Source organism: Lepidochelys kempii, chromosome 1, assembly GCF_965140285.1.
Source record: "Lepidochelys kempii isolate rLepKem1 chromosome 1, rLepKem1.hap1, whole genome shotgun sequence".
NCBI lineage: Eukaryota > Metazoa > Chordata > Testudines > Cheloniidae > Lepidochelys > Lepidochelys kempii.
The window spans coordinates 230,650,868-230,675,046 of record NC_136380.1 but is presented as its reverse complement, the minus strand read 5'-3'; the positions used below and the strand labels follow the sequence as shown (position 1 = coordinate 230,675,046).

Here is a 24,179-nt window from a genome sequence, read left to right as displayed (position 1 = left end):
TTATTTGGACATTTAAATATGTATTTAGGAGTCTAACTTTAGGGGCACAGTTTTGAAAATCTTGGGCTTAGAGCCGATTACAGTTAAGACTGAAGCACAGTTGCCGGATTTGTTAGCCCATCTAGAAACTCTTACACTCTGTATCCAGCCTTCAGCTATAGTAGGTTGGCAAACATTTCTACCTGTTACTAATATTGCATTATTTATCATCCATAACTGTGCTCTGAAGAAAGTGTCAAAGCTTCAGATTCACCAAACCAAGATCTTTCAAGCAGTTTTGGAATGCACCACTAAAATTTACGTAGGTTGATAGATTAGTTTTCATATTAGAAGAGCTCCACTGTCACCATTCATGAAGTCTGAATGAATAACGATTTTTTTCTTTCCTTTAAGCTTTTATTTTAGTAAGATATTCTGTAATCAGATTTGTTTGTTGAGATGGTGTTTGCATATTCCCATGTATGGAGATAAGTTCAACTAGGCTGGAGAGCATGAGGAAGAGCAGTGCCTATTGGATTATGAGTGTCCTGTATAGCCAAGAACATTCAGTCATGGTTGTAAGAGGCTGTCTGGTCCCCAGCTTTCTCAATTCCTTTCTTTCCATAGTTACTTGCAGGACTAGGGTTCTTTGCAACATGCGTGAAGAGATTTTTCGGAATACTTTTTTAAATTAAAATCTCCTGTTAGCACGTTTGCAGTTGTCATAGTGTTTCATAGATTTTGCACTGTTGCACAGCTAGTTTAGTGGACTAGTTCTATTTTTATTCTGGAGTAAGACCAGAAAAGAGACCAGATTTCAACAGGGATTGTCTTGCTGCAATCAGGGAACCTTTAATGTTAAAACTGTTTAAATTAATTAGTGTGTGTTGAACAGACCTCATTATTAATGCAAAACTGATATTAATATATTGTAACTTTTTAACTTATTAAAACTTGTTTGTATCTTTAGTGAGTATAAAGATATGGATACAAGTAGGTTATAGCCAAAATGCTGGAAAATATAACACCTGTTTGTTTTAGTTATATGACAAAATGTTCAGGACGGTTAAAGGAATTCCAAGAGGTTTCTGCTTTTTGTAACCATGGAGACAGAAACCAAAAGACTGTCTTATCTAGACCAAGAAACCTCCCTTTGTATAACATACCAGCTTGGTACAAATGTAATTCTTATCTCAAGAAAACCAACTATGTAAAAGATTCATGTTTTAGGAAAACACCTAAATTGTAAAGAAGAATGTAGGGTTGTATTAGCAGAGCAATAAATCTAAGTGTAAAGTGATCTTTTTCACCTCCCTTCCACCTGTCCAAAACAAACACACAAAACCAGAACAGCAGCAAAAATTTCGAAGTAAACCTATGCAAAGAATTGAGAAAATATCCTTGTTGAAATTTTATAATTAGTCTAAAAACTTCTCTAGGAAAAATCATGTGTAGTTGAAAATGCTTTAAACCTACGGGCATGTCTACACTACAGACTTAAGTCGACATCCCATCACCGCAGTAATTAAGTCAGCTGTACATGTCCACACCACACTCTGTCAATGGAGTGCATCCTCACTAGCAGCACTTGCATCTATGTAGAGAGCAGTGCACCGTGAGTAGCTATCCCACAGTGCAACTTGCCACAGGGGAGTTTTGGGAAGGGTTTGCAGTGCCTTATGGGACCAAAACATTCTCGCAGGGGTGACTGGAAACATAATTTCCAAGTCCCATAACGCAGTTTTCTCCCTCCTCTGATTTCATCTGCAATCCATAATATTTCACGCCTTTTTTCAAAAGGATGGTCTAGCCGTGCATACGCCATATGCAGAGAAGCATGGACACCGCTCAGCTGTGCACTACCGTGGCGAGCGTTGCAAACACTATATGCCTTATCCTGTGGTTTTTCCAGAGCTGTGAGAACTTCCGCATGGAACATGGCAATGTCCTTCAAGTAGCCCTGAGGGTAGTCATGGAACTAAACAATTCCCAGTTGCTGTTGGCTGTCATGTAGCAGCTGACCACAGTGGAGTACAGGTTCTGGTCCCAGAAAACACGCACTGATTGATGGGATCCCATCATTATGAAGGTATGGGATGATGAGCAGTGGCTGCAGAACTTTCCTATGCGCAAGGCCACTTTCCAGGAATTGTGTGCAGAGCTTACCCCAGCCCTGCAGTGCAGCAACACTACAATGAGACCTTCTCTGACAGTGGAGAAGTCAGTGACGATTGCTGTGTGGAAGCTTGCAACGCCAGACTGCTACCGGTCAGTGGTAAATCAATTTGGAGCTGGTAATTCTGTTGTGGGGGTTGCGGTGATCCAAGTATGTAGGGCCATTAATCACCTTCTGCTAAGAAAGGTAGTGACTCTGGGCAATGTGCAGGACATATTGGATGGTTTTGCCGCAGTGGGGTTCCATAACTGCTGTTGGGCGATAGATGGCATGCATATCCCTATCTGGGCACCAGATCACCTTACCAAAGAGTACATAAACAGAAAGAGATGTTTTTATGTGGTGTTGCATCCACTGGTGGATCACCGGGGGTTTGTTACCGACATCAACATGAGATGATCCAGGAAGGTGTATGACATGTGTGTCTTGAAGAACACAGGTCTCTTCAGAAAGCTGCAAGCAGGGATTTTCTTTCTGGGCCACAAAATCACCACTGGTAACATTGAAATGCCAATAGTGAACCTGGGAGACCCAGCCTACCCCTTACTCCCATGGCTCATGAAATCGGACAACTGGATATTCAACAATATGCTCAGCAAGTGCAGAATGGTGGTTGAATGTGCCTTTGGCTATTTGAAGGGCCGCTGGTGCAGTTTGCTCACTAGGTTAGACCTCAGTGAAAAATATATCCCCATGGTTATAGCTACTTGCTCTGTGAAGCAACCGGAGAGAAGTTTCCACAGGGGTGGGGCCTGGAGGTGGACAGGCTGTCTGCTAATTTTGAGTAGCCAGATATCAGGGCTATAAGAAGAGCTCAGCGTGGAGCAATGTGTCTCAGGGAGGCTTTGAAAACTCATTTTAGTAATGACCCACAGTAACGTGTCCTGCTTTTCTGTATTGTGCCTCCCCATAGTCTGAACCCTGCTGTGACCGCTGTTTTTCTCTCTCATGCACATCTCCCAACCTGGTGCCTCAGTTTCCCTGTCCCTCCTCCTCTTCTCCCCCTCCCCCCCACTTTGAATTAATAAAGATTATTTTGTTTTCAAGACATGGACTGTTATTGCACACATATATAGTATGACGTTCTCCTCTGGTGGCATCTGGACCGGTGATCTGCTAGATCTCTTCAATCCTTGACTCTGGGAGCCAGCCTTCCCCTGCTCTGCTGTGAGAACCCCCACTCCTGGGCTGTTCACGCACAGCCTCTGGCATGTAAGCTGCTCCTTGGATTATGTAACCAAATGACACTAGCTAATATCTCTAGTCTCAGGCAGAACCCTAGGAACCTCCATCTTGCAGTGTCTAGTTATGCCCGTTGGACGCTGAAAGCTTATATTAGTTTGTCAATTCAGTGAAGAAATTGATATGTACCAGGCTTGTTATCCCAAGGGGAAACTCTGAGCTGCTTCAAACCAAACGCACTGGTAGAACAAACAAACAGATTTATTAACTATCAAGATAAATTTTAAGTGATAAGTCAAAACGTAAGTCAGATTTGGTCAAATGAAATAAAAGCAAAATGCATTCTAAGCTTATCTTAACACTTTCAATGTCCTTACAAACTTAGATGCTTCTCACCACAGCCTGGCTGGTTGCTCTTCAGCCAGGCTCTCCTGTTTGATCAGCACTTGGTGTGATGTCTGTAGATGCAGGTAGGAGACAGAGAGAGAGCGCGAGCATGGCAAATGTCTCTCACTTTTATTATGTCCTTTCTTCCCTCTTGGTTTTGCACCCCACTTCATAGTCAGGCGAGCATTACCTCATTGCGGTTCCAAACTGACCAAAGGAAGCTGGGTGACTCCCTCGAGAGTCTAACAGATTCTTTTGTTGCTGCCTAGGCCAGTGTCCTTTGTTCCTGTGAGGCTGGGCTGGGCTTGTCCCGTCCCATACACACCCTGATGAGTTGTGAACTGCCTCTCTGCTCTTGGAGAGTTTTTGCCAGGGCTTATTTTAAGCATGAGGATATCTTTTCTGTGTTTTGCTAGAATTCTAAGAGAGACACATTTATTGATCTTATGCCTTGAAGTCTGTGCAAATCTCTTGAAACAGCATACGTATTGTCATGACCCCATTTCCATATAAACTAGTTTTTTCCCAACACGATGTATAAAGTTTTAGGAGTGCAGCAGTTAATTCATTATTTTAAACTTGAAACACACAAAAAATATACAAATATTCTAGGGGGCTATGGAGTTAACTCCTTCATCCCTGAATGCTTCACTAACACATAAAATGAGCAATGAAGCTAAGTGTTAAGCTGTTAAACATGAAAAGCAAATACTTGAAATAAGAAAAACATTTCTAAGATATACTTACGGCATTAGCATTTCCTCCTACTTGCATGCATCTCAACTGAAACCAAGACCAGTTGGAATCTAATTCCGTAGATCTAAGCAGAGGAAACATTTTAAATGTTATTTTCAAAAACAATTTTAAACATCTTTTAAAAGTTGTTTTAAGAAAAAACTACCAGTTTGTAATAAATATTACAGTTCAAAACTTGGAGGGGTTTTGTGTACAATAATCCACTAACTCAAGGCATGTCTACACTACAAACTTAAGTTGACATACAGCCACTATAGCAATTACTGCGGTTTTTCATGCCCACACTAACCTCCTTCTGTCGGTGGTCACCAGGAGTACCAAGTACCAAGAATCAAAGTACCTCTTTGGCTGTCCATAAAACTCATGTTAGCCTTAGGTAAGGCAGGGTTAGCAAAGAATTTCTCCCAGGACTGTAATTAACTCTTCAGTGTCAAAGGTCTAGTCACAGCTGCACCTGCAAACTACCCTAGTGTAAGATGCAGTTTATACAGACAAAAGAGTGCTCTTGCTAGCATAGCTTATACCAGTTGCCTGAACAAATACAAAGATAATTTTCAGCCAGTAGCATCATGAGATGGATGTGAACCAGTAACTTAGAATGAAAAGCTCATTCCCTCATTAATAAGTGTCCACAATAAAAGCCTCTGAAGAACCACAATGTTGTGACAGAAATACTAGAAACAAATCTTACCACTTATTTAGCATAGAATCATGCTAACTACTTACCGAATGAAACTCAAGTGAACACCAAGTGATCGATGGGTCCCTGAGCAATCGATACAAAGAAAAACACCGTATGTTATGCTTGCCCAGCTAGGATTTTTGGCTCCACAGTCAAAACACACCTAAAAAAAGATAAACAAATAAATTAATCAATTCCCACTAAAAGATACTTTTTGACTAATTATCAATACCTATGTAGTGCTTAGCATTTTAAAACTAATTAATCCCCAGATCACAGGTTGACTAGTTTATTTTATATTATCCCTATTTTATAGATGGGGAAACAAACTGAGGTTAAGCAACTTGCCCAACTCTCACAACTAATCAAGAGCAAGCAGAATTAGAATTCTGAAATTCCTGGCTCCTAGTCTGTTCAATCCACTGTCTTCTAAGGAACCCCTAAATTCAATATATTTAATGATAAAGTAGTCACTTCCACTCAAACGAACACTTACTCATTCCATCTATTTAGAATGTAAGCAGCTACATAGATTGTAAAATACTTGGGGATGAGAATTTGTCTTTATGCATACCTGCAGTGCATCTAGCACACTGCTGGCAACATACAAATACATATATTATAGAATCTTAAACATCATCATGTTCTATTTGTTAAAAATATTTGTGAAAAGTGCAACACACTTCCTTGCAATCAACTTATCCTATCAGCCATTTAGTTTTTATATTCTGAAGCTTTTGTGTTTAAAAGAGACAAGCGACATGCGTGTTTAAGAGAATCCATATCAAAATAGCCCAAGAATAAGTCTGTTACAACTCTTTCTATGTTACTAAAAACAAGTGTTTAAGGAATAGCATTTCAAGGACATGCTCTCTCTCCATGGTAATAAGTGATTCAGATAACATGTTTAATACCAACTAGGTCTATTCTCTTCTCAATGAGTTTATATACCATCAGTTAATATTGCTGGTAACTATGTCCTGCATGCTTTCCTTTTCCCCTGTAGATGCAAAGGGTTCCTGACAGCAAAACCAGTATGGTTCTGCTGAACATAGGGAGCATTCTCCCCATGTATTGCATAACCCAGCTCACTGTGGCTCCTAATGTGTTTGTTTGGGAATAGAGCCAGAGGATCTGTTGTTGCCCTTATCCTCTGGTTCCCCATAACATAGGAGTGAGCAGGCAGAAGTGCCATACAGCCACTCTCTTGCCTGAAGGGAGAATCCCTTGCTTCCGTCCAAGTTACGCAGGATTTGGGCCTGTGCATCTTTTCAGGATTTGCATGTAAAAATTAGTTCAGTTTCATATTTCAGCTTTCATGTTTTGTTTCAGTAATCCTGACTTTTATTTTTTGGTGGCTGAAGGAAGTGAACCCTCACACTCAACTTGATGGCATTTCTCTGTCTGTAACATAACTTTTGAACCTCAATTCTAAGATTACAGGGACTGTTCTAAGCACCAGTGGGCATAACTCTGTACAGATTTTGGTGAAAAACAGAAGAGGAATATGGGACACAAACAGAGCCCTTTGCATCTGGTTAGCAAATGCAGCAGCTCCTACCAGCTCAGGAGTATGTCTATAGATAAAGAACTGGTTAATGGCAGCCACAAACACATTCAGCATAATACCCCACACCTCAGCTTGGCCCATCCTTCCAACAGAGTTTACAGTAACACAACCTGAATGACTTGTCTCCGAGACAGAACGTTGTAAAATGGTGGAGGGGACAGGGGTGACAGGGGTGCACCAAAAGCTCATTACAAGGGAATAATAACTGGGGACTCTGGCATGGGGGGGAAAAGGGGTACGCAGAGCCCCTGGCATGGACAGGAGGAGGAAATGGGGCGGGGGGGAGGAACTTAGAGCCCTTATTATAATGAGGAGAATGGGGGACAATGGTATGGAGAGAGGAGACCCTGGGAAAACACAGAGCTCCTGCCATGGTGGGAAAGGAGGGAAATGTGGAGGCACAGAGAGTCCTTAGCATAGGGGAATGCGGAGTCACAAAAAGCCCTTTGCATTATGGGGGGAGGGGATGGGAGACAATGGCAGGGGGAATGAGACATAGGGAAAACACAGAGCCCCTGGCATGGTGAGGAAGGAGATAATGAGGGGGCAGACACAGACCTGGCTTTAGGGGAGGAGGATTGCAGGGAGTCCCTGAAACAGAGGGAGATGGGAGAGTAGCACACAAAGAACTTGTGGGAGGACTAAATGGAGGAACACAAAAAGCCCTTGATGTGTGCAATGCTCTCAGCCTACAGAAGCGACGAAGTTTACAGCTCTTTTTCCTTTAAAACATTTACTGCAAATAGACTAAATCCTAATCTACACTTAAAAATCAGACCAACCTAAATACTTTGCTCTGGGCTATGAAAAATTTCGCACCCTGAGTGCCAAAGTTAGGTCAACCTAAGCCTTGCTGTAGAAGCAACTAACTAGACAGAGGAATTCTTCCCTCAACCTAGCTACAGTACTGCCTCTTGGAGAGATGGATTAACTACATCAGTGTAAAAATCCCTTTTGTTGATGTAGGAACTGTCTACTCTACAGCACTATAGCAGCACAGCTGCAGCACTGCAGCTGTTCTGCTATAGAGGCTGTAGTGCAGTTATGCCCTTAATTATGCCACATTATAAAAAAAATCTTGCTATCAACACAGACTTAATGTCCAAAACTCATCCCCTTTCTTTTTTTTTTAATAATTCAAAATTATCATAAAAATTTCAAATATTAGCCTGGACTTCCTTTTAAATTGGCTATTTCCAGACTTTTTCTTGTAAGATCTCCTGTTTCACCACCCCCAATTCCTTCTAACGGAAGGAAAGAAAAAGTTTATACTCTTGGGCTGAAGCTAATAAGACCAACCTGCTTATTTCTAAACATGAGACACCAGAATAGATTTACAGCTCTATTCTGGGTCCTAATCTCTAACAACCTACCCCAGTGAACATAGGAGAAAAATATCTGAATGTCAGTAAGCAGTTATGTTTAAACAAAGTGTTTTAAAAGTTCAACATAATACGTAGTCCAAAATATTCCATTTTTCTATGTGATTTATAAACATTTGTTCTCTTATAGCTTTCTTGATTGCATCATCTTAAAACTGATTGCATCATCTTGTAAATTTGACTATTGCAGTGCATTGAAGTTCATTGTCTTTGCTGGTGCAGGGTCTAGCTCTAAATGAACAGGCCATTTTACTGTGTCCTCTGAGAAAATTCATGTATAATTTGTAAATAGTTGGGTATACAGAAACAATGTATAAAAGCCTCTGAAGGCTTTCTGTGAAGTCTACTATTTTGTAGACACTGCATCTTAGGTATTAGGCACTGTGCACACCACTGTGGTTGCAGAAGTAGAATCGTCCTCCTCATTAAAACAATATTCACATTCATTTTGCTCAGCATTCTGAACTCTTTTTTATTCTCAACTTGCATGGACTGCGACAGGAAATAAATATAAATTTTAATTAGAACTAGCATTTCTGAACTAGTTTATGAAATCACTTCCACCTAAAAATAGAGCAGAGTATTCCCTACACCGTTTTAGGGGCAGACATTTGTCAACTCCCGCAAGGAAAACAGAACCCTGATCCTAGATTCTAGCAGGTAATTAAAGCATAACATCATTCTCAGTTACTTTATTTCAAGTTTTGCTTGTAATCCTGTTTCTACTGCACTGATTTTGGATGTTAAAATGTTTTTTAAAGGAAGCTTTTCTGTTCATCAGCTTAATAGTCATTTCTGAAAAAACAAGCATCAGATAATCAGCATGTTTGCACCAGAGAACAGATAACTCAGATAAACTCTTTAGTGTCTTGCAACACACATTTATTAAACCAGTACTTACACAGTACCATCTCTGTATATATAATGATATATACCACTACCTGATATGGAAATACACTAAACGTAGCCCTAAGAGATTTTGGTGGGTGTGGCACTTAAGGAGTTGAGCAGATTAACTGAATTCAGCACTCATCCCTCCGAGTAATATCTTCCCTAGATATATTAATTTTAAAACAATACAATTAACTTATATATCAAACTACATATAGTGTTGATAAATAATCTATTTTGACTGTTACAAAACTTTTGCTCTCTTCAAATATAGGCAATTAATTATTCTGATCTTTTAGTGACGCATTGACAATGGGAACTGCATTATACACAAAAGTAAAGACAGACCATGCCCTGAAAAACTTACAGTTTAAAGAGATTAGTTATTCCCTAATTTGTAGCATTGAACAGGGACACAAAAATTGACAACACAAACACCAGCTGCTTTGATGTTTTTATAATTTTTGAAAGGTCAGTAAATTAAATCAAATATTTAGCTGAAAGGATTACTTAATTATACAAAAATTTTAAGTAAATAAGACTTAGGGCTACACTAGAAAAATTACAGCGGCACAGCTGTGCCAATGCAGCTGCACCACTGTAAGATTTCTCATGTAGCTGCTCTATGCTGACAAGAGAGAGCTCTCCCATCGACATAAACCACCCCCAAAGAGTGCCAGTAGCTATTACCACTATGCACACTATCACTTATGCCAGCAAAATTTAGGGGAGTGTTTTTTCACACCCCTGAGCGACATAAATGGTAGTGCAGACATGGTGCCATAGCTGTGCTGGTCAGGGGAATGATGAGATGTGATCTATGACCAACATAACCATCAGCAAAAGCCTCTAGTGTAGATGCAGTTTTCCCAGTACAGCTTATTTTGCTCAGGGTTGGGAGGGCTGTAATAAATTATGCCAACAATACCCAAGTTCTTCCCAAATTGCATATTTTAATATTTACAGCAGCAGTACAACCAAAGGACATTAGTAAGAAATATGAAAATACGCAGCTTTTCCAAGTCTTGCACTTCCTCCTCATGTCAGCAAAAAATCAACATGAAAGCAAGTACGGAAAGCTTGGGGGGGTTGGGAGGGAGGGAGAGAGAACAGATAAGGAAATGCCTAGAAAAAGAGGACACAGGACAAGTTGTAACAAAAAATAAAAGAATAAATTAACAAAATTATGTTACCTTTGAAGACTGAAACATTATGCACTTCAACACACACACACACACACACAGAGGAAAGTTGTTGGGACAATGAATTGTCATTCTTCCTCCCCTCTCCCCCTTCTTCTCTCTGTCTTTGGAAGTGAATGAGATGCAACGTCACTTGAGTTAACAAAACTTGAGATACTCCTCTTGAGTTAGCCTAACTTGAGTAATTGAGGCCATACAAGAAAATAACATTTCAGCTGCTGCCCTCACTTTCGTGTAGCCCTAAGACTTCTTCTACAGGCATATTTCTAAAAGTTCTTTGCACCAAAGTAAGTTGAGCTGCTCTATAAATTATTTCCCAATGTATTGGGTTAGATTTTGTTTGTCCTTTCTGGGCACATGGGGGGAACTGAGGGTAGGTATTGGAGGACTAGCTGCATTTGAGTGGAGCTAGTCTGTGTCCCAAGACAGAATAGTTGTGTTAGCAGCTAACAAATTGTGCTAATTCAAGCTTTAGTCTATGCCTGACAGACCAGCCAACCTGAGTTAAAAGCACCACTATATACAAGTTGAGGAAGCGTTTGTGGATGGGACTCGAGTTGTAGGGCAAGGCCTCGAAGACAAGGCCTCACCCTCCTCAGCGCATACCAGTTAGGGTGACTATTAGGCCAAAATGTTGAATCATATAGGCCTCAACATATTACTACTGTTTTTCATATAGAATTAAAATGTTATTAGGCACTTTACAAACAGTAACAAGACAGAATCCATGCCTCAGACAGTTCCAGGATACATATGCATTTAATTTTACCTGTCTATTTCAGCGTTCTTCAAAGTTCAGGCCGCGACTCAAAAGGCACTGGGTCGCCTTGCTCAGCGACCCAGCAGCTCTGGTCAGCAATGCCAACCGGGATGTTAAAAGTCCCATCGGCGGTGTTGCCCAGCTAATGCAGGCTAGTGCCTAGCTGCTCCGACACTGCGCTGCACCCCGGAAGCAGCCAGCAGTGGGTCCAGCTTCTAGGCAGGGGGGCCACAGGGCTCCACATCCTGGCCCTGCCCTGAGCACGGTCTCTGCATGCTGGAGGAGGCGGGGGGTGCATGCAGGCGACAGCTGTGTGGACCTGCTGCTGGCCACTTCTGGGGCACAGTATGGACTGCAGTGCCAGGACAGGCAGGAGGCCTGCCTCTGCACCCTGGCTGCGCCACTGACTGGGAGCCACCAGAGGTAAATCCGCACCTTGACCATGTGCCCCCCCCCCAAACTGGAACCTCTTCCTGCACCCCAAACCGCTCATACCCAGCCCCACCCCAGACCTGAACCCCAGCTTCAGCCCTGAACCCCCCCCCCAACCTGGAACCCCTTCATCTCCAGCCCCACCCCACAGCCCTTACCCCTGCATCTCAACCCTCTGCCCTAGCCTTGAGCCCCTCCCACACTCCAAACCCCTCATCGCCAACTCTGTTGGGTCATGGGCATCAAAAATTTTCTTCAACTGGGTCCACAGAAAAAAAAGTTTGAAAACCACTGGTCTATTTTGGTAGGGCCAAAGCATAAAACAATACTTTATGAGAAAACTGTGAAGAATATTCTGAGATTATACTACAAATCATACATCTTTCATATTTGGATTTTTCCTTTCATTAGGTGCAAATGAAGGCCAATGAAATTAGTTGTCATAGTTTTGAAGGGATTCTTAGTGAATAAAGTTTTCTTCATAGTTTATAAAAGCTAACTGAACATCTTAGTGCAAAGGCATCAACAAAATGAAACAATGCTTCAGAACACTGAGGAAACAAAGTGCCGATGGGACAATGGTCCAAGTAATTTGCAATAAGACAACAGCACAATTTATGGACTACAAAAAGAATGATGCCACTTTTATTAATTTCAAGTAGTTTCAGGAAAGAGACCAGATGTTAAATCCACTGCAGTCTAACCATAGCTTCTGTTTTGAAACTTTCTTTGCTTCCATTCCTCACCTGTAAAATAGGGATGATGCTACTTACCCACCTCACACAGGGATTGAGAGGTTTCATTTGTGATTGTCCTGAACATGGGAAGCTCTATCCATAAAGTAACAGCTGTTTGGAAGCAGGGGAAGATTGGGGTGCAAGAGGTTAGAGCACCCTGCTCCCCATACTCACCTCTCCCAGGCTGCATGCTGGTTTCCCTCCCTAGGAGAGGCAACACTCCTTCCTGGTAAATTGGGTTGAAAACATAATGATGGAGCCTGTATTGCCTGCCCCTTCCCAGAAGGAGAGATGGGGGGAAAGGATGTGGGCTAGATCCTAAGTCTCCTCATACTGGGGGGCAGGAGGGTGGAGTAGGGGCAGTGAAGCAGGGGGAGGCTTTGACAAGAGCCCTACTGGGGGTGAGTCACTCAGGGGAGGTTTACAATAACAGGGAAATGATTGAGACATACCCAGAAAATCCTGGGAGGTGACCTGCACCATATGCTGCAGATGAAGGGGAAAAAAAGAACTCCAAGGTCAACTGCCAAGCTAGGCTGGGGGAAAATTCCTTCCGGACCCCACGTGTGATAATCACTTAGACTTTAAGCATGTGAGTAAGAACCAGCCAGCCAAGAACCCGAGGCAGGAGAGAAAGAGATAGAGCATGTCCGGTGCCACCTCAGAGCTCTGATCCTCCCAGTCTAATGTCCCATCTGCAGCCGTGGCCATCCCTCATCCTTCAGAGGAAGGAGATTAAGTATATATATATATATATATATATATATATATATATATATATATATATATATTATATACACACACACAGTAGAACTTCAGAGTTATGAACCAGAGTTATGAACTGACCAGTCAGCCACACACCTCATTTGGAATTGGAAGTACACAATCAGGCAGCAGCACAGACCAAAAATAAAGCAAATACACAGTTTTAAACAAACTATTAAAAAAAAGTAAAGGGAACATTGAAAAAAATAAATTTGACAAGGTAAGGAAACTGTTTCTGTGCTTGTTTAATTTAAATTAAGATGGTTAAAAGCAGCATTTTTCTTCTGCATAGTAAAGTTTCAAAGCTGTATTAAGTCAATATTCAGTTGTAAGCTTTTGAAAGAACAAGCACAACCTTTTATTCAGAGTTACAAACATTTCAGAGTTAGGAACAACCTCAATTCCTGAGGTGTTGGTAACTCGGAGGTTCGACTGAACATACACACACATTAAATTGGGGGAGGCCAGCCACATCCCTTTTTGACACCAGCCAGAGGCTGACTGAAACCCTGAAGTATGAGCTTTAGGAACATAAGACATAAACCGGAAGTGAACCCTGCCCCCCACCACACAATCCAATTTATTAGTGCCCGGCTCCCCACTTAAAACTAATCAAATGGTTCCCCCTCCCCGCCTCCCCCTCCCCCTCCCCCACTACTCCCTTTGGGAGGCTGTTCCAGAACCTCACGCCCCCGGTGGTTAGAAACCTTTTTCTAACGTCCAACCTGAGTTTGTTCAGGGCTAGTTCACACTCATTTGTTCTTATGCCAACATCATCCTTTAGCTTATACAGCCCCTCGCCCTCCCTTGTGTTTCCCCTGTAGAGAGCAGCCATCCCTCCGCCCCCGCCAGGCTAAACAAAAGGCTGTTCCTCCGTGATGACAGACCCCCCCGCCCCCCGAGCACGGGTCCTGCAAGGGCTGCCCACAGCAGGCAGGGGGAAGCAATGGTGGGTCGGTGCCAGAGGGGGGAGAGGGCCCCCCCCATGATCCCACTGGCCAGTCACGGCGGGGGGGCGGGGGGGAGAAGGTATCCGCTGGCACCGCCCCCTCCCGCTCCCAACAGTGCGACGTGTCACTAACAAAGTTCAGCTCCCCCCGCCCCTCAGCGCCGGCTCCCGCCCAACCGCGGCCCCGTTACCTTGTTGGTGGGGACGGCGCGGAGCCGCTTGAAGATGGCGACAATGTCCTGCTTGCGGGGCTCGCACATGGCCGGGCCGCGCGGCGGGCCGCTCTCGGCGGCGGCAGGGCAGGAGAGCGAAGGAGCCGCCCGCGCCCGCGCCCGCACCCCACGCACGCAGCACAGGCGGATGGGGCGGGCGCTGAGCGGGCCGGCCCGCGAGGGGCGGGGCCTGGGCGCGCGAGAGCGAGGGGGCGGGGCCTGGGCGCGCGAGAGCGAGGGGGCGGGGCGCTGCGCGGGAAAGCGCCGTCCACGTTCCGCCTGGGCCGGGGGCCGGAGTTGCTCGCGCGCGCCTCGCCCCCGTCTCAAGGCCCGCTAACCGCCACTTTACCCTGCGGCCGAGCGAAGGCGGAGCCAGGGGACTTCGGGCTACACCACGAGACGACGGGGCAGAGGGAGATGGAAACCCCGCCCCCCCAAACCTTTTGGCGCTTCCCGGGGGAGGCTGAGAGGCCTCAGCCGGAGCCGGCCGGAGCCGCCGCGCCGCGTCCCGACTGGCCGTCGTGCGCCCTGGGGGCTTGACAGCCGTTAGTGGCCGCTGCCCCCCGCCCGCCGTCGCGCCCCGCCCGCCTTCGCTTTGCGCTCGTAGTAGTCGCCGCCCCCCGAACCAGCCATAGCACCGCTCGGAGCTGGAGACCCGAGGCGTCAGGCGCCCACCCCGCAGCCGCTGAGTGTGGTTGGGGGGGGGGGGGCAAGTCCCTTCGTCTCAGGCTGCTTCCGTCGCCCCGTCTCCAGCATCTATCCCGCCCCGTCTCCGCGTTCCCGGGCCACTGCGAAGAGACCCTCACGCTCCGCAAAGCCTTCCTGACTCCCCTGCCGCCCGCTGCCAGCAGCGGCTTAAACACCGCACACACGGCCCCGTGGAAGGACGCGAGAGCTGTCAGTTAACGTCCGTGTCATCGTACACACACCGCCCCATGGAAAAATATTCTCATCCCCCACCCTCAGGATTTACAGAGAGGCAAAGAAAAAAGGCGGGCGGAGCCGATACTAAGATTTCATTGAGGGATAGTTACTTTGTATATTTTACATAATGGTGATTTCCCCCACCCCATAATTTCACCCCCCTATGAAAATTTAAATGGATCAAAATTATTTTAAAAATTGAATTCTGCCAAACCTGATTATGTATGGTTTCAGAATAGCAGCCGTGTTAGTCTACATCCGCAAAAAAATCAGGAGTACTTGCGGCACCTTAGAGGCTAACAAATTTATTACACCATAAATTTTCGTGAGCTACAGCCCACTTCATCGGATGCATTGAATGGAACATATAGTAAGAAGAAATACATGCACATACAGAGAAGGTGGAATTTGCCATACAAACTGCTAAGAGGCTAATTAGTTAAGATGAGCTATTATCAGCAGGAGGAAAAAAAAACTTTTGTAGTGATAATAAAGATGGCCCACTTAGACAGTTGACAAGAAGGTGTGAGGATACTTAACATAGGGAAATAGATTCAATTTGTATAATGACCCAGCCACTCCCAATCTCTATTCAAACCCAAATTAATGGTATCTAGTTTGCATATTAATTCAAGCGCTGTAATTTCTCGGTGGAGTCTATTTTTGAGGCTTTTCTGTTGCAGAATTGCCACCCTTAAGTCTTTTACTGAGTGGCCAGAGAGGTTGAAGTGTTCTCCTACCGGTTTTTGAATGTTATGGATTCCTGAGGTCAGATTTGTGTCCATTTATTCTTTTGCATAGAGACTGTCTGGTTTGGCCAGTGTACATGGCAGAGGGCATTGCTGGCACATGATGGCATATATCACATTGGTAGATGTGCAGGTGAATGAGCCCCTGATGGCGTGGCTAATGTGATTAGGTCCTATGATGGTGGCAGTTGAATAAATATGTGGACAGAGTGGGCATCGGGCTTTGTTGCACGGATAGGCTCCTGAGTTAGTGTTTTTGTTGTGTGGTGTGTGGTTGCTGGAGACTATTTGCTTCAGGTTTGGGGGGCTGTCTGTAAGCAAGGACGGGCCTGCCTCCCAAGATCTGTGAGAGTGAGGGATCATTTTTCAGGATAGGTTGTAGGTCTTCGATGATGCACTGGAAAGGTTTTAGTTGGGGGCTGAAGGTGATGGCTAGTGGCGTTCTGTTATTTTCTTTGTTGGGCCTGTCCTGTAGTAGGTGACTTCTGGGTACTCTTCTGGCTCTGTCAATCTGTTTCTTCACTTCAGCAGGTGGGTAGTGTAGTTTTAAAAACGCTTGATAGAGATCTTGTAGGTGTTTGTCTCTGTCTGAGGGGTTGGAGCAAATGCAGTTGGATCAGAGCTTGGCTGTAGACAATGGATTGTGTGGTATGGTGTGGTCTGGATGAAAGCTGGAGGCATGTAGGTAAGAATAGCAGTCAGTAGGTTTCTGGCATTGGGTGGTGTTTATGTGACCATCGCTTATTAGCACAGTAGCGTCCAGGAAGTGGATCTCTTGCGTGAACTGGTCTATGCTGAGGTTGATGGTGGGATGGAAATTGTTGAAATCAGAGTGGAATTCCTCAAGGGCTTCTTTTCCATGGGTCCAGATGATGAAGATGTCATCAATGTAGCGCAAGTAGAGTAGGGGCGTTAGGGGACGAGAGCTGAGGAAGCGTTGTTCTAAGTCAGCCATAAAAATGTTGGCATACTGTGGGGCCATGTGGGTACCCATAGCAGTGCCGCTGATTTGAAGGTATACATTGTCCCCAAATGTGAAATAGTTATGGGTGAGGACAAAGTGTAGCCAGACAGCCAGCTCCGCCCCCCCACCTCAGACCAGCATTGCTAGAAACACAGGAGGAAGCCGGAACAGGGCACTTAACATATATTCCAGCACAGCCTTTGAAGCTGTGAAAAGCACAGGTGTGCTGCTACAATGTGCCTCTGGAAGCAGATACAACGATTAAGCTCACAGCAGGCAGAGGCCCTGTGACAGACATAGCTCTTAGCCCCTACTAAATAGCGTGATGCACACACACCAACATCCTAGGTGGGAAAATATTTACCCTGATAAAAGAAATGTCCAGTAGTCGAAACTTATTGTTTCTCTCCCTTGCAAGTGTAAACTACTCTTGCGAAAGCTGGCGTCAACCAGACAGACCAGCCTCAATTTGGCATAAGAAAGGAGAAAGAGAATAAAGGAGTACAGAGGTATAAGTAGGGGACCTACAGCACCATGATTTTTGAAAAAAGAAAAGGAGTACTTGTGGCACCTTAGAGACTAACCAATTTATTTGAGCATAAGCTTTCGTGAGCTACAGCTCACTTCATCGGATGCATACCGTGGAAACTGCAGCAGACTTTATATGTATATATATGTATTTATATGTATATATAAAGTCTGCTGCAGTTTCCACGGTATGCATCCGATGAAGTGAGCTGTAGCTCACGAAAGCTTAGGCTCAAATAAATTGGTTAGTCTCTAAGGTGCCACAAGTACTCCTTTTCTTTTTGCGAATACTAACTAACTACACGGCTGTTACTCTGAAACCCATGATTTTTGAGTGCTTTTCACTATCTATCTGCTGGTCAGATAAGTGACAGCCTCCCAAGGCTTCTGCAGCTAAGAGGGTCCCTAAGCCTTGTCCCTTATTCATCTTTCCGTGGAATTGAGTGACCGATCCTGGCTTGGCACCGCTGGAATCGAGAGATGCAAGGAGGGTAAGAAGCACCCACACCTGATCTCCTATCTTTAGTGTACACATATTTTGAAATAGAGCTCTATACTTTGTTTTCTTTCTTTGGGATTGTGGCTTCAGTGTTGTAACTTGTTTGTGTGTGTAACATCTCTACATTTAAATAAGTAGGCACTAGCAATTTTGTAACCACATGATTAGAATCTAGCTTAATAAATTTTGGTAACCATTTGTGCATAAGCCTGACTTGTTTTCTCTGGTTTACTGTAAAGCAGCCAACACAATTAAAGAACCTCAGCCGTTTTGGCTCTAAAGCCTGGCCATTAGGTGAGAGTACTAAGAGCCTAGCGTTGAGTTGTGCCGCCTCCACGGGGCAAACTCTTGGGGCACCTGTCAGTCAATCCTGGCTGCCTGCTGCGAAGGAGCTCTGAGCTCGAGCAGTTAAAGTCACGGGTGTGGAGAGGCTCTTAGTGCTGCCATTGGGGCACCTGTCAGTCAGTATTGACTGCCCGCTGCGAAGGAGCTCTGAGCTCTAGCAGTTAAAGTCACGGGTGGTTAGGACCTTGGGGCATCCGTCAGCCTAGCCCGGGCTGCCCGCCGCGAAGGGACAGTGCGTCCTAGTTAAAGTCACGGATGGTATAAACGGGCATAGCTGGCACCTCACCAAACATCCTTGGCCGTCGGCTAACACAAAGTCACAAAGGTCAGCCACCAGGTTTGCCGTGACATTATCGGGGATACTGTTCCTGACGGCTTGTAATTCATCGTTGTGTGGAATGTTGGTGTAGAGGGCTTCTACATCCATAGTGGCCAGGATGGTGTTTTCTGGAAGATCACCGATGGATTGTAGTTTCCTCAGGAAATCAGAGGTGTCTCGAAGATAGCTGGGAGTGCTGGTAGCGTAGGGCCTGAGGAGAGAGTCCACATAGCCAGACAATCCTGTTAGGGTGCCAATGCCACTCAGTTGAAAAGGGGACAGTCTGATGCTGCTCAGAAAGGGGATAGTACCAGGGCTGTGCCGGAGACAGGTAGGGTGACCAGACAGCAAATGTGAAAAATAGGGACAGTGGGTGGGGGGTAATAGGAGCCTATATAAGAAAAAGACTGCAAAATCAGGACTGTCCCTATGAAATCAGGACATCTGGTCACTCTAGAGGCAGGTGGAAGTGGGTGGCTAGAGTTGGCTGGAAGGAAGGAGGCGGCCTGAGGCAGTGAAGAATGCTATTTTTGAGCTGTCCAGATGCTGGAGCATTAGCAAGTGAAGCACCTGTGATGCAGGCGTACATGTGATGGACCTGAGAGCCTACAGGACAGGACAGGGATCTCAACACAGGGGCTTCAATTAGAAGCCTCTGAAATGGTTCTTTACAATTCAGAGAAGAAAAGGCTATATTGCAACAGGAAGAAATTTTAAATAAATCCCACAAGAGGGAGTCTCCTGCCTCAAATCAATGAATGGGTAGGTTTGACAGTTGAAGAAGTTTGTTCATCAGCCCAGCCTGCAAAAGCATTCCTTCAGAGCTATACTAGGTAACCTTAGTACACAGTCAGTCCAGTACAGGACTCAAGTAGCCGTGTTAGTCTGTATCCACAAAAAGAACAAGGAGTCCGGTGGCATCTTAAAGACTAACAGATTTATTTGAGCATAAGCTTTTGTGGGTAAAAACCTCAGTTCTTCAGATGCATGGAGTGAAAGTTACAGATGTAGACATAAATATACTGACACATGAAGAGAAGGGAGTTACCTCACAAGTGGAGAACCAGTGCTGACAGGGCCAATTCGATCAGGGTGGATGTAGACCCCTCCCAACAATAGATGAGGAGGTGTCAATTCCAGGAGAGGCAAAGCTGCTTCTGTAATGAGCCAGCCACTCTCAGTCCCTATTCAAGCCCAAATTAATGGTGTTAAATTTGCAAATGAATTTTAGTTCTGCTGTTTCTCTTTGAAGTGTTTCTGAAGTTTTTTAGTTCAAGTATAGCCACTTTCAAATCCTAGGACATCCTATAACAGATTTGAAATTTATTTGAATATAAGCTTTCGTGGGCTAAAGCCCACTTCATCAGATGCATGCAGTGGAAAATACAGATATATAGATATCTATATAGATACACACACACAGAGCATGAAAAAATAGGGGTTGCCATACCAACCCAGCATGAGAGTTGGTATGGCAACCCCCATTTTTTTATGATCTGGTGAAAGTTCAGCTCAAGTGGTCTGCCAGACTGTTCTGATCACCTGGAAGGTGGGACGCTTTGAAGTGAATCGCATTGGTGATACAAAACTCACAAAGCTGTATCGCCTCTTGGCAGAGACAATCAGATCAGGCCCCTCCCCTGTCGATGTAGAACATAAGTTACATCTAGCAGAGGACATAAAGAGCAATAACCCGAAGAGATTCTTTAAATACATTAGGAGCAAGAGAAAGATGAAGGAAAACATAGTTCCTCTACTTAGTGGGGAAGGAGAACTAATAATTGATGACATCAAGAAAGCTGAGGTTTTAAATGCCTATTTTGCATTAGTCTTCACTAAAAAGGTTAATGGTAACCAGATGTTCACACAAATAACATGAAGAAAGGGGAAGTAATACAAGCCAAAATAGGGAAAGAACAGGTTAAAGAATATTTAGGTAAATTAGATATATTCAAGTTGGCAGGGCCCAATGAAATTCACCAGTAGCTACTTAAGAATTAGCTGAAGCAATTTCAGAACCACTAGCAATTACTGTATCTTTGAGAACTCCTGAAGGATGAGGGAGGTCCCAGAAGACTGGAGAAGGGCAAACATAGTGCCTGTCTTTAAAAAGGGGCACAAAGACCTGGGGAATTACAGACCAGTCAGCCTAACTTCGATACTTGGAAAGATACAGGAACAAATTATTAAACAATTATTTTGTAAGCACCTGGAAGATAATATGGTTATAAGGAATAGCCAATGTGGATTTGTCAAAAACAAATTATGCCAAACCAACCTAATTTATTTCCTTGACAGGATTACTGGCTTAGTGGCTGGGAGATTTTAGTAAAACAAGATGGGTAAAGTAAATATCTTTTATTAGATCAACTTTTGTTGATGGAAGAGAGACGACTTTGAGCTACACACCAGAGCTTTTCTTCACATCTGCCTTTTGACACAGTCCCACATGACATTCTGGTAAGCAAGCTAGGGAAATGTGGTCTACCTGAAGTTACTATAAGGTAACTGGTTGAAAGACCATACTCAAAGAGTAGTTAAAGAGTCACTGGCAAACTAGGAGAACATATCTATTGGGGATCCATGGGGGTCAGTCTGGGGCCACTACTATTTAACGTTTGCACTAATGAGTTGGATAATGGAGTGGACAATATGCTTATAAAATGTGCAGATGACACCAAGCTTTGAGGGGTTGCAAGAACTTTGGAGCACAGGATTAGAATTAAAAGTGATGTTGACAAATTAAAGAATTGGTCTGAATTCAGCAAGGTGAAATTCAATAAAGTAGTGCAAAGTACTTCACTTAGGAAGAAAAAAAGTCAATGCACAACTACAAAATGGGAATAACTGGCTAGATGATTATACTGCTGAAAAAGATCTAGGATTATAATGGATCACAGATTTAGTAAATGAGTTAATTTCTGTTATACAGCTGCAAAAAAGGTTAATATTATTCTGGGGTGTATTAACAGGAGTATTGTATATAAGACACAGGAGGTAACTCCCATTACTTGGCACTTGTGATGCCTCAGCTGAAGTACTTTGTCCAATTCTGGGTACCGCACTTAGGAAAGATGGACAAATTGGAGAGAGTCCAGAGGAAAGCAAAAAAAAATTAAAGCTTAAAAAACGTGACCTGTGAAGAAAGGTTAAATAAACTGGGCATGTTTAGAATTTAGAAAAGATAACATAGATGAAGACTGTTATCAGGTCCCCCCAGAGTTAGGGGCTGTTATATAGAGGGCAATGATCAGTTGTTCTTGTCATATCTTCCATGGACATGCAGAAGTAATGAGCTTATTCTGCAGCAAGGATGATTTAGGTTAAATATTAAGAAAAACTTTCTAAGTACAAGGGTAGTTAAGCTCTGGAATAGGCTTCCAAGGGATGGTGTGGAATCCCCATCATTTGAGGTTTTTAAGAATAGGTTGGAGAAACACTCGTCAGGGATGGGGTAGGTTTCTTGGTCATATCACAGCGCAAGAGGTTGGACTCAATGACTTCTCGAGATCCGTTCCAGGAAGACATTTTTATGATTCTATGAACATTTCTGCTATGTTGTCCATAAAAAAAGTAAATTATTTCACTTGATGTGGGGGAGGAAAGCCTGGCAGGTTAGATGAATGGCTCTTAACTGCCTCACATTTATATGGAGAGACCAGAGACCTTGAGTCTGTAGAACCCCCAGGTAGGCTCTCTAACCTCTAGAAGAAGCATCTGTAACCAGAATCAACGTGGGCTGTGGGGGTGACAAAGGTACATTGGCTGCGTCCATCCACAAGTCCAAGGAGGCTACTCCTGTGGGCACTCAAACTAGCATGTCAGGTTGATGAGGAATCAGGAGGTACACTGAGCTCACTCAGCTCTGCAACTTCCTGAGACAAAGCATGACATGCCAAACATATGTACATGAGGCCATGTACCCCACAAGTCTGAGGCAGTTCCTTATGGTTATGGTTGGATGAGCCTTCAGATCTAATGAAATAGCTAACAGTTTAGAATCTGGTTTGTGGGAGGAAAGCCCAGCCTACTGTGGAATCCAGGACTGTCCCTATAATCTCTATCCTCTGAACAGGGGAGAAGACTGACTTGTCCTTATTGATCAGCAGCCCCAAAACTCTGAAAAGGGATCTGGATCTTGGCCACATTGAATTCTATCTGGACCGACCCTTCACCAAACAGTCTTCCAGGTATGGAAACACATACTCCTAATCTCTTTAGGAACATAGTCACCACTGTCATGAATTTTGTAAATAATGCATGGATAGGCCAAAGGGCAGAACTGTAAACTGATAATGGAATTCACTGACTATAAATCTGAGGAATCCCCTGTGGCTTTGACAGATGGCTGTAGCTCACGAAAGCTTACGCTCAAATACATTTGTTAGTCTCTAAGGTGCCACAAGTCCTCCTTTTCTTTTTGCGGATACAGACTAACACAGCTGCTACTCTGAAATATGAAAATAAGTGTCCTTTAAGTCAAGGACAACATACCAGTCACCAGGAACTAGGGAGGCAATTTCGTCAGAATGACCATAGAAAATGTTATTTTCTTTATCTATTTGTTTAGCTCTCATGAGCCTAATATGGGGTTGAGACCTCCTTTTGCCTTTGGAATAGGGAGTAGTGTGCATAGAACCCTTTTCCTATGGGTAAAGGAGGGACCTCCGCAATAGCTCCCAACAGGACAAGAGGCTGCATCTCCCAAAGGACAAACTCCTTGTCAGAGTGGTCCCTGAAAAGGATGGGGAAGGGTGGTAGAAAGGAGAGAGAGAAAAACTAAGGGTGTATCGCAACTCCACAATGCTTAGGACCCACTGATCTGTGTGAATATGGGTTCAAGCAGGTAGAAAGTAGGATAACTTGTTGGAAAAATCAGGGATAGGAGAAGCTGGCATAAGGCAAACTGGTAAGCTATCCTTTGCAAGGCTGTCAAAAAGACTGCTTAGAATTTCCAGGCTATCTAGATGAGCTTGCTAAAGACCAAAAGTAAGGAGGTCGTAATTTCCTCCTGTGACACTTCCCCTTCCTTCTAGATTGATCAGGATTCCTAGGCATAAAGGAATCATAATGGTGGAATGACTGAAGGCGGAATTGCATCTTTTTAGGGAGCAGAGTATAAATCCTTAAAGACTTCAATGTAGCCCTGGAGTCCTTGAGACTGTGAAGCTGATCAATCTGCTAGGAAAAGAAGGTTGATCCCTCAAATGGGAGATCCTGATAGTCTGTTGGACCTCCTCTGGCAGACCCAGCGATGGAAGCTATGAATATCTGTGAGTTGAGATCACAGATGTCATGGCCCTGGCTGCAGAATCTGCCCCATCCAATGAAGCCTGGAGAGACATCCTAGCTACCAGCTTTCCCTCTTCCACTACTGGCTGAAAGTCTTGCCTGTCATCCTCTGGTAACTTGTCCACCAACTTAACATGGTCCCAGAGGGAGAAATCATATCTACCCAGCAAGGCTTTTGGTTCAGGATATGAAATTGTAGTCCAGTTTTTCAACTTTGAGGTAGAAGCATGCTATAAAAATGCTCAAATCCCATGAGGAGACATGGTACCTCCACTCAGTCCTTTTGGCTGTTGGTGGCAGAAAAGGTGTTTGCCACAAAACCCTTGTGGGTTCCAGAATGTCTTCATTTATGGAGAGAGCTACTCAGGAGGGCCCTGATGATAAATATCCATCAATCTATGTGAGCTCTCCTGAACTACCTCCACCTGTATGTCCAGGGAGGAAGCAACTCTCTTCAACAGGTTCTGATAGGCCCTGTAATCGTTCTGTAGAAGTGA

The 24,179-nt window shown here is 44.1% G+C and overlaps 1 protein-coding gene across 5 annotated transcripts in view; it reads right to left on the bottom strand.

Annotated features, from left to right (window-relative positions):
- The window catches only part of ARFGAP3 (ARF GTPase activating protein 3), a 94,512-nt gene extending 79,603 nt beyond the window's left edge, over window positions 1–14,909 (bottom strand). For 2 of the 5 annotated variants that reach the window (XM_073317157.2, XM_078849400.1), the window contains exons 1-3: window positions 14,738–14,905; window positions 5,207–5,325; window positions 4,472–4,544 (exon numbers count right to left, since the gene is read on the bottom strand). In XM_073317157.2, the coding sequence (XP_073173258.2) occupies window positions 4,472–4,544; window positions 5,207–5,325; window positions 14,738–14,818 (273 nt within the window). In that variant the 5' untranslated portion in view covers window positions 14,819–14,905. Of the gene's footprint in view, window positions 1–4,471; window positions 4,545–5,206; window positions 5,326–14,041; window positions 14,236–14,737 lie in introns of those variants that run through there. The other 3 variants (XM_073317127.2, XM_073317136.2, XM_078849401.1) reach the window with 2 other exon arrangements.
- Window positions 14,910–24,179: the final 9,270 nt, after the last annotated feature.